Source organism: Antennarius striatus, chromosome 22, assembly GCF_040054535.1.
Source record: "Antennarius striatus isolate MH-2024 chromosome 22, ASM4005453v1, whole genome shotgun sequence".
Taxonomy (NCBI): Eukaryota; Metazoa; Chordata; class Actinopteri; order Lophiiformes; family Antennariidae; genus Antennarius; species Antennarius striatus.
In genome coordinates this window covers 12,359,064-12,369,787 of record NC_090797.1, presented here as the reverse complement: position 1 = coordinate 12,369,787, position 10,724 = coordinate 12,359,064, and the positions used below count along the sequence as shown (strand labels likewise).

At 43.0% G+C, this 10,724-nt stretch overlaps 1 protein-coding gene across 3 annotated transcripts; it reads right to left on the bottom strand.

The window, feature by feature from the left end:
- Positions 1–1,859: 1,859 nt before the first annotated feature.
- pfkfb3 (6-phosphofructo-2-kinase/fructose-2,6-biphosphatase 3) lies at positions 1,860–9,212 on the bottom strand. 3 transcript variants are annotated; one of them, XM_068306818.1, is made up of 16 exons: positions 8,964–9,212; positions 7,588–7,716; positions 7,348–7,444; positions 7,195–7,261; positions 7,041–7,115; positions 6,902–6,958; positions 6,687–6,811; positions 6,389–6,596; positions 6,149–6,295; positions 5,853–5,957; positions 5,341–5,470; positions 5,109–5,236; positions 4,778–4,966; positions 4,539–4,561; positions 4,168–4,218; positions 1,860–3,308 (listed from the first exon to the last, which is right to left on the bottom strand). In XM_068306818.1, exons 1-16 carry the CDS (start codon positions 9,040–9,042, stop codon positions 3,302–3,304), a joined length of 1,617 nt encoding a protein of 538 aa, XP_068162919.1. In that variant the 5' UTR covers positions 9,043–9,212; the 3' UTR covers positions 1,860–3,301. The 3 variants fall into 3 exon arrangements, with proteins under 3 accessions (XP_068162919.1, XP_068162921.1, XP_068162920.1); XM_068306820.1 differs by lacking the exon at positions 4,168–4,218; XM_068306819.1 differs by lacking the exons at positions 4,168–4,218; positions 4,539–4,561 and having other exon boundaries at positions 1,861–3,308.
- Positions 9,213–10,724: the final 1,512 nt, after the last annotated feature.

Below are 10,724 nucleotides of genomic sequence, written 5' to 3'. Positions count from 1 at the left end.
TTTATTTATTTATTTATATTGTCCACATGGGTTAAAGAGTTCACATTGGTGTGTGTGTGTGTGTGTGTGTGTGTGTGTGTGGCTTTCTACTCTGTGTGTGGAGGGTAAAAGAAGACAAGATTATTCAGAGCTTATACGGGACACATGACTGCCTAAGCAGGTAGAGGAGGACAGGCTCCTGAGTCATGCTGGGGGAGTGATGGAGATTGAGGGAGACGTGACACCCAGTCACCGGTCCTTCTGGATCCTTCTGTCTGGACGCTGTGAAGATGTCACGGCGAGGCGCTGCAGTCCAGTGGTTCGTCTTCTCCTCTGGACACCTTCACCTCCAGAGGACGAACACGTCTCTCCATCAGTGCAGCATTAGGAGGCTATTTGAGGAGCAGCTGGATTAGCATCGCCTGCTAACAAGCCCATGAACTATTCATACGCCTGACACAGCACCCGTCTCTCCCACAGAGATTAAACAGTCAAACGCACCTTAACAACCACCAGTACCAACACCTGACCACTGTGAGAGGACAACATGTCCATTAGATACATGCATGATACACATTTATTCAGTTCGCATCTCAATTGTAGGGGATGACTCTTTATTTATAGGACATTATTATGTTATAAACTGTAAATAACAATAATATTCAAAGTTAGAACACAAAGTGGGTTGTATATTCTGCGATAGATGAGGAAGCTGAACCTGCCAGGAGTCACATACACAAGCAGTTGTGGTGACGAGATGGTGAACCTGTAGATGGTGAATCTGAGTCACATGGTCACATGATCACCAGCCTGGGCCAGGATGTTCACCACAAGCGTGATTCACACTTGAAGAGAACCATCGACCAGTGGAGGGAGGGGGGGGGGGGGACGTGCACACCAGGCCACTAATGATTTACTATTTATATCATTTAGGAATCAAACATGCCGTCATCGACACGCCATCTGTTTTTTTGTTCAACAAAAACAGTTGAGCAAAAATGTTTCCCCCCCTCTTCCTTTGGCAAGGCAGGAAGCAGTAAGAGTTTCATTTGCTTCTGGGATGTGGAGAGAATGTTACCTGTGAGTGACCTTGGGTTTAAGTTCAGACTCGCTGCTTTATCTTTAAAAACAGATAACTACACACACACTGACCCTGACTAAACTTTATATCACTGATACCAGCTGATATCAACACACAGGGATTAATATTAAACCAGCACCATAGTTGGTTTGACCATGTGTGTAGAGGTGGCTCCGCTGTGCTCTGGCATCACAGCTGGAGTGTACCCTGCCTCACGCCCCAAGTCCTCTGGGAAAGGCTCAGCAACCCCGTGACCCGCGGCAGCGGAGGATGCGGGTATTGACGAGGAATGAACACACACACACACACACTCTCTCTCTCTCTCTTGATCAAAATTTTAAGACTAGTTGAAAAATGGCAAGAATTTACATTTTTGCCCCTGTTGGATCTGAAGAAGGTTCTAAGTAGTGAATCAAAATGCAAATAGAAGACATGGAAGTGAGACAAGATAAATTCTTGTGTAAGCAGAGAATAAAATGCATGGATCTTTATGCAAGAAAAACATTTAGCAGTTTATCCACATCTGCATGATTGTGTTATTTTAAATACAAAATGTTTAAGTCGAGTCATTTCACCTGAGCCATCCTGAAAGGCTACTATAATAATAACCTGATTCTGTTGTCATTGTTGTTGAAGTGGGTGTGTATGTGTGTGTGACGCAACTTCACATCCGGAATGGTCAGCATGTTTCTAAGTGTGACTAACAGTTTTTATGAATGAGATGGTGAAGCGAGGTGTGTTCACTGCAGATAGCAGCTCCACAAATGGAAACACAAAGACTAGACGTGATGACAAAAGCAAACAACGACCTGCGTAGTTTCCTCAAGTTCATTTATTGGTCCAGCAAATGAGAATCAACTGTAGAACATATCATCCTCTCATGCATAGAACTTTGATTAAAACAAAGTGCATTTGATCCGAGCAATCATCCATGACTACATAAAAATAAATATTATAATAAAACAGTTTTTACAAAAAACACCGTCCGAGTATCTCAAGCAAATATGTGAAAGTTTCACTGAGAGGTAAGCAACAACTTTTATCTCGATTAATCATGCTTCCATTCAGTCCCAAGACGTCAGTACAAAAACACTGAAACACAGTTTGATTAAAAGTCTCCATCTTCAAGTCATCTCCTGTTATATGTACACTGACATTTACAAAGATATTATTAACAGCACGCGTTGTTGTCATAAAAATACAAGTGCTTAAATTTGTGCGTAGCAAACATTGACAGCAAAACTGAATCAAGAAAGATAAACGTGGAAATTAAGTTTCCCCTTAGAGGGAAATAATCGTGAAACCTAAATATAATTAAAATAAATATTCAAAGTGTGAATAGAAAATCATTTAAATACAGTATTTTCCGCATTATAAGGCGCAACTAAAAGCCTTTAATTTTCTCAAAAACCAACAGCGCCCCTTATAATCCAGTACACCTTATATATGAACATTTTTTTTAAAATAGGCCATTCATTGAAGGTGCGCCTTATAATCCAGTGCGCCTTATAGTGCGGAAAATACTGTCATAATATGTGGAGTGAAATGTGGTGCCTCTCCTTTGAGCAATCAATTAAAAGAGAAATGGAACAAGGAGCTGGATCAGGCTTGGAAATCAAGCCCTACAGGCACTCTACGGCAAAATCATCCCCTTTACTGTGAAGTAACATGACGTGAAAAACAAACAAATAAACAAACAAACAATAGTACAAATGTAGCCCCAGTGTGCAAAATAATAGCTGATTTTGGAGCTTGTCAGTAAATGAAATCACGACGCTTAAAAAAAATGCATCTGAAAAAAAAAAAGAACAGTGCTTCCAGAGAAGAGCTAAAGAGTTTACGATGTAAACTTAATACTAAATCTTTATGTGAAACAACAAAATGAAAAAATAATGGAGTGAAAGTTTTATGGAGGTATGAGTCTCACCGAATATAAACCAGAAGAAAGTTGATCTCTCAGAGAAAATCCATCAGAGTGGAGAATAAATATCCGACTGTGACTCTTATTTTGAAATAAATATGTTAGAACATAAATAATCATCTTGAGACAATAACAGTTGAAAACGATGGTGCAACATTCTGTATCTACTCGATCTGACGGACTTGAGAAATGTTGATTATTTTTAAATAAAAGCTTCCCTCTTCAGTTTTCAGTGTGTATTTGTTGGTGAGATGGTGACCCTTTGGTGTAATTTCACTGGCAGGGCTGCAGGACTTCGTGGCGGCCGGAAGATTTTCTGCTCAGGTTCTGTCGAAACACACACAGAAAAAACAGCCCAACGTTAACGAATGATCTCACAGGAAACCAAAGCTTACATCAGCGGTGTTTTTTCAGGCACTGATTTCTGCCAACATATTTTTAGATGGTGAGAACAACGCCAGATGAGTTCATGAGAGCGTGAATAGGTTGCCGTGGCTGACGGTGCGTACCTGCGGGGTTAATCCCTAGGTGATTATGAAAGAAGCTGACAAGATCCACACTCAGCCACCGTTTTCCACTGCAGCAGCTAAACCAGCGCAGACACACAATTTACCTTAATGTAGTTAGTGACGCTTTCACGCTCGGTGTGTACATCTATCTGCCCGAAATAATTTCATTTTAATTACGTCTGTTAAATCCTGTATGCTTGTTAGCATGTCGATGAGTCGTCAGTGTTTGCTTGTCCACACATTTAACACAAAACTAGTGCAAGAAGCGAACTAACTTAGCATTACGACCCAAATGAGCTCATCGAAACTAAATAAATCTTTTTAGATCCAGATAAATAGACTACAGTATTTTCTGCACTATAAGGCGCACCTTAGCCTTTAATTTTCTCAAAAACCGACAGTGCGCTTTATAATCCAGTGCGCCTTATATATGAAAACAGTGAAGGTGCGCCTTACAGTGTGGAAAATACTGTAATTTTGGAATGAATTTTACTCTTTATTTATATTTGCCAGATAGAGCGATTTTCCCATCGCTACACAAACATTCTTTCCACTACACTTTGTGGAGGGGCGAAGCAAAGGCCAGGTGAGAACATACGGGCCTCGGCAGCGGTTTGTGCTCTACTGACTGCCAGGAAATCTATGAATTTACTGCAAAGCCTCTACAATGTGTTTACCTTTGAAAGACTACGAGTGAAACCACTTTGAGATACTGGAGGATGGTTCGTCTTTAAGCCAAAAATAAGCCAAAACACAAAGAACAGGATGGTCAGCATGACTCAGAATACAGAAACTTAAAGGGCTGACGACAATAAAGACGACAGCAGGAAGGAATCACAGGAATGCAAACAGATAAAGTTTGTTTCTGTTCCCAGCGCTCCTGTTCAGTAGCACCGTTCTGAAACAGAAAGTCAACATCCAAACTTCTCGGTGGACTGTTACTAAGGAAGTACAGGAAACGAAGTGTAAGCAGTGCAAACAAAGACACAGCGACAGGAAATGTGTGGAGGGCTCAGATAAAGAGCGAACTGAGCGAATGAATACTTACAGGCAGACTTTGCCCAGCCAGTGCTGTGAGGCAGCAGAGTGAAAGAGGACAGGAACAGAGAGTGAGAGCGCATCCAGGAGAGGAGAGGAGAGGAGACAAATGAAAGACATGTTTGGTCTGGGATCTGGTGTTTGTGTTTGATAAAAAGCTGGGTCTAACTTCAGTCCAAACACTGCATCAGGTCAGCTGAATCCCAGTGAGTGTGGATGGACACTGTAGTGTGCTTCTGAGAAACCCACCTTTCCAGTCAGAGCCAGAGGGAGGTGTGAAGGACTGCAGAGGGCCAGCGAGGCCACTGACGGAGGCAGCTCGTGGATGGGAGCCTCGTCCAGGTCGTCGATGCGAGGCTTCTTGATGTTGGACTCAGGGCTGGTCAGAGGAGTCACACTGTTCCTCCTGATCAACGTGCCAGGACCCCTTTTCACTTCCTACAGTTGGACAGATCACACGTACGACGCTTTAGTCAGGAGATAAACCTGCACTTCCTGTCCTGAACAACCGACTGTCAAACATCAGGGAGAGAAAGTGAAACTGACATCAGTTCCACGGCGATAAGAAGAAAAGCATCACCTCTGGTCTGTCTCTGTGGGTGTTCACCGCCTCCACGTTCAGACAGATGGACTCCACCTTGCAGCCGTATGCCACCGGGGTCAGCTTCAGCACGGTGTGGAGGGGACACTTCAGGTACGGCATCTCATCTGGAACAAAAAGCCCAAAGGTGTGAACACAGGTGAATAAGACTGGGGTGTTATAAGTCAGTATGACACTGGAACAGAGGGCTGATGGGAGTTGGGGCGCCAACCTGCACTTTTGTCCAGGAAGTAGGCCAGCAGGCAGCGCATGACGGCTTGGTGGCAAATAACCAGGACGTTCTCTTGTCTCTCCAGCTCCATGATGACCGGTTCCACCCGCTGGACCAGGTCCTGGTAGGACTGCAATCAGGAGGGTGGGGGGTGGTGGGGTGAATTAATATTTTCATGGTAATTACATGAAATACCTCTGGAATTGAGATGAATTATTAGATCTACAATTGATGTGTTAATGTGAATCTGAAAGTTGGTACATTGACCTAGAATAATTCACAACAAAACAAATAAAATCTGTTGCCACGGCAATCTACATGGGAATGTGGAGATTCATTTGGGAATAAAACGTGAATTCAGTCTAATTCAGTTTAAACTGAATTCAGTGAATTCAGTTTAACATTCAGTCGTGAATGTTAAACATTTGCTAGAACTGTTTTTTTTTTAATAACTTATGGTTATATGATTGAAATAGTTTTTATTAAAATGTATAGAAAGAAATGTCACACACCTCGCCAGCAGGGTAGCGATAGTAGAATTTATCTTCATCTCTCAAAGCAATCTCTTCAGGATATTTCTCCTTCACCTCATCGTACGTCATCTCTTCACACACTCCCTAGAAGAACACACCCCGGAGCTCAGTTTTGGTAATGACAGCACAGCTGTGTGAAGTGAGTTACTATAGTAGTGTGTGTGTGTGTGTGTGTGTGTGTGTGTGTGTGTGTGTGTGTGTGTGTGTGTGTGTGTGTGTGTGTGTGTGTGTGTGTGTGTGTGTGTGTGTGTGTGTGTGTGACGGCGCATGCTCACAGCGTCTATCTCGTTGAGGGCCTTCCACTGTTCGTACGGGGCCCCCAGGTGCTCAGCGGTCTGGATGCTGCGACACAGCTGGCTGGTCAGAACCTTCAGATCCTTCAGCTGCTGCTCGTCCACAAACCGAGCCAGAGCGGTGGAAAACTACAGGAAGAAGAAGAGACGCCGTTCAACACCTGAACGCATTAAAAAAAAATCTCATCCACCGTCTCACGGTTCCGTTTGAGGCGTCTGTACCTGTCTTCCCCGCGGGGAGAGGCCCGCATCGCCGCCCAGACGTCCCTCCAAGTTGTCGGTGCTCTCTCCGTGCCGACACAGGTAGATGGTTCGGGGCTGAACGTGGATGTTCATCAGGTAGTAAACGATCTTGCTCTGGATGTGATCCTGGATGCGGTTGACAAGGTAACGCCGGCCCACGTCTATCACCCTGATGAAGGACAGATCCCTGGAGGAGGACGAGGAGCGAACAGGATTACTGTTAGCGTTTGTGTTGGTAGTGAATAAACGTCCTGATCCATCAGTGCTGACGCTTTACTTGTCGTGCTGATCAGGGTCCAGAGGTTGGTAGCTGGTCTTGTAACAATCGATCCTCCTCTGGAAATCCAGCATGGCTTCAGTCTTGTTACAGTCCCGGTAGTCCGGACAGGACACCTTCACTTCCTGGATGAGGTGGGAGGATTATCAGATGGCAAATATTACACATGATAGCAGATAAGTGTGTGCACACACTGTGGTTACAGCGTGACTCACCATGATGTTGGATGCGATCACACTGGGGTCGTCACACACAGACTCAATGAAGAAGATCTACAACAGAAATGAGAAGCGGTTCAAAGTCGCTGTACCGCCGATGATGTCATCCTCATCAGATCCCTACAATCACACTCACATTGAAGCCGTGCTCGGCACCGAACTGGAGGATCATCTCTCTCCTCTCTCTTGTCGTGTTTGTGGCATCAAAGACCTTTAAGAAACACAGCAGGACATCAGAAACAAATCAGCTGATCATCACATCTCACCTTAGCTCTGGAGTTTAAACTCACCGCGATTTGGCCTCCTTCATCCTTCAGATAGGACTTGACGTCCCTCAAAGCCGCTAAGGCACACTGTCTAAAGAGGACAGTGGAGATTTAGGTTTAGCGTCGCCGCGGCAACACTATTCGCTCCAAATGCGTGTGTGTTTGTGCAGAACTTACTGCCTGATTTTCACTGCACATTCATTGTCAGGCTTGAAGAAATCATAGGAGCTGTAGTTCTTGACTGCTTCCCTGCGGTACTCTCCAACATTAAAGACTACATTACACACACACACAGACACACACACACACACACAGAAGAAGAAACAACAAATATGAAATGCGGTCCTGACGATGGTGAACGGAGCTAAATCCAAACAGGAAGTCACCAACAGGAATGTGTGTGTGTTCACGACGCACCTTTGGTGGGCATGCCGATCCAGTTGAGGTATCGGGTTAGCTTCTTGGACATGTAGGTCTTGCCCCGAGCAGGAAGACCCACCATCACGATGACCGTGGGGGGGTTGACGAAGTGGGGGGCACCAGATGCTACAAGTGGCGTGAAATAGAGAAGGCGTTATTGTGATACTGCCTTTTTTTCACAACAGGGACAGATTTAACATCTCGAGTGAACACGATGTGCTCTGTAACCTGAGAGGGGCACAAGCAGCCGGGGCAAATAACGCCCGTCCACCAGTCACTCCAGCCCATCTGGATTTAATCATTAAATCAACGTTGTACCTGGAATCCTGACACACTGCTGCCTCCAGAAACATCCTTTACTGCTCTGACAGTTTCATCACGTAGTTGATCTGATGTTTTTACCTTAAGAATCAGTTCTATCATCTATCAAACCCCACCTGATCTTCCAAAATTCATCCCTTTAAAGCCAAACATATCATATTTGATTCACTCAGCCTTTCAGGATTTTGATACTTGGTACTATATCAAAAATCTGATACAATCAGACACATGCATCGGCTTTTTCCATGCGGAAAAAAATTTGGATTTAGCTATAATTATAAAAAATTAAAGGTCATATACAGTATATACAATTTTTGTGGGGATATTTGTAAAAAGGATCCATTGGATGTTCTTTTCTGAAATTATTAGGCAATTATTTCATGGTTAGGGCTTTAAAGCATAAAGACCTCTGAGAAGCTAGAAGAAAAGGTTTTTTCTATATCTATATTAGTCTAATTAATCTATATTAGTTTTTCTGTGACGTCAGAGTATCCACACATTATGTATGCAATCTAAAATAAAATGCACACTAACTAAAATAAAGACCTCCAGCCGTCTGACCCGCAGACATCTGGGTCGCGCCATGCCCACGTGCTTACGGACAGCCAATTAGAAACCGGAAAGCGTCAGAAGCGTGAAAGCGGTCAAGCGCTGGATATGGGGCACTTTGGTAACCATAGCAACCATAGCGCGAGCTCTGACGTCTCGCGCGCGGCAATGGAGGCTCCGGTCGATGGAGTGAACCAGAGGACCGGTGGAGGACAGGTGCACCGCTTCACAGCGGCAGTGGAAACGCCTTAAACCGATTTCTGGAGTTAAATTATTAGAGGGTAACTGTAAAATATAGAGGTTTAGTTCCTATAGAAACAATAACTATAGAAGAAGAAGGGATGGAAGTGGTATAACGTGATGCTATACATTAAACGGTGGTGCCGAACGCCATTTTTATCTTACATAAATTAGTCAGGAAAGATAAAGGAGCTTACAACCATGTTGTAAATACCTAACTAAACTCATAAATAAATATCAAATAAACATTATAAGGTTTTTACCTCTTCTGGGTGCCGGCTTGTCATCTTTGGTGGGAATCCAGATCTTTTGGATCTTGTTCTGGATCAGTTCTCTGGGCATTCCTCAGTACCTGAAGAGCCACGCAGTAACCGAGAATCGAACCGTTTATATCCGAGGAAATGAGAGTCAAAGAGCCGCTGCTCGTCCGGGATGGAGCTTCTTCTGTTCAGCGGAACGACCAAGACTCCTCACTGACTCAACGCGCGCTGAGTCGGGCTAATCTGCCGGGTTGCGGCACGCGTCCTCTATATAACCCCGCCCGGCGGGGAGGCCACGTGAGTCCGGTGACGAAACACGCTCACGCGCGCAGACGGGGTGACATACGCTGCCACATACAAACATAGCGAGTCACAGCGCCTCCCTGTGGCCAACTCTGTTCATTACATCGTGCTGAATCCGTTTACTGTGCAGCAAATCGTTTTATTAAAGATTTACAGAGTGATGAAATGTGCATTCTGAAGTCATGATTAACACGTCGTCCACATATTCTATACAATGATTATCATTTGAATGCATTTTTTCACTACTTATTGTGTTGTTTTTATTATTTTAAATATGTTAATTTATCTCTTTTGTAACAAAAGAGCACCTTTTTATTATGATTTAACACACACACACACACACACACACACACACACACACATTATATATATATATACACACACACACACACACACACACACACACACACACACACACACACACACACACACACTTTATGTGTTCTTTCCAACACAAATAAAAACGTGCAATGTTTCACATCAACTCACTCTACAGTACTTCCTAATACTGGCTTGTCCCATTGAGTCATGAAGTCCAAACACGTTGAAACACAAAATCATAAAAGAATGTTGATAGCAAATGTGACAGGACAGATAAATGGATAATTACAATAAGGAACTGCAGTTAGATACTACTGTATAATCCACAGTTTACTTGATAGCTGACAGACCTTGTTTCTTCTGGTTTACCATCTGGTTTACCCTGACCCTAACCCTGACACTGCAGGACCTACTTTCTTTGGAATGGCTTTTATTTTTCTTTGCTTTTTGTCTCAATTGTCTTTCATTTTAAATACTTCAGCAACTGCTGAACTTTTTAGAATTGTGTACTGCACTTCTCTTTACATCATACTGGACTTGTCCTTTGAAAACACTCTGAACTCTCTCCAACCTTTCCCCGAGAACATTTCTGAGCTGCTCCACGACAGGAATTTGTAATAAAATTATAAATAAATCTAATACATAAACATATGTCAGCAATACAAGTTGGTTAGGTTCAGTTAAACAAATATATCATATTTTTTCTTTCTGTACAGCTGCATTTACACCATGATGAAATATTTCTCATTTTCAAGTTGAACTGGATCAGCATGACTAGGCTGGTTCCCAGAAAAAAAAATCCACTATTCTGGCAGGTTGAAGTGTGAAACTGAGAACACTTACAAAATATTAAATGGAACAATGATCCATTAAACTTGTAAATAAAAAACTTCATTATAGTCTACATCTATTATTTTGTCCATTGACTTGGAAACTCTGAACTTTCTCCAATTACCTCCTACTGCATGACACGACTGCTGGGATCCTGTTTATTTAATGTTTATTATTCAGTTTTCCATTGTGTACCTTGTTAAAAAACTTGTGGTGAGACAGCAGAGAACAGCAGTTATTAGGTTATATGTGTATTTATCATCCTCCATGAATTTAAAGTGTCACTACTGTTGGTTTCTGAAGCAGGAA

Coding starts and splice junctions, on each gene's coding strand:
- pfkfb3 (XM_068306818.1), bottom strand. CDS start 9,042: ATGCCCAGAGAACTGATCCAGAACAAGATCCAAAAGATCTGGATTCCC. Junction 7,262..7,347: donor TGTGCAGTGAAAATCAGGCA/GTAAGTTCTGCA, acceptor TGTCCTCTTTAG/ACAGTGTGCCTTAGCGGCTT. Junction 5,471..5,852: donor ATCGCTACCCTGCTGGCGAG/GTGTGTGACATT, acceptor TCCTGATTGCAG/TCCTACCAGGACCTGGTCCA.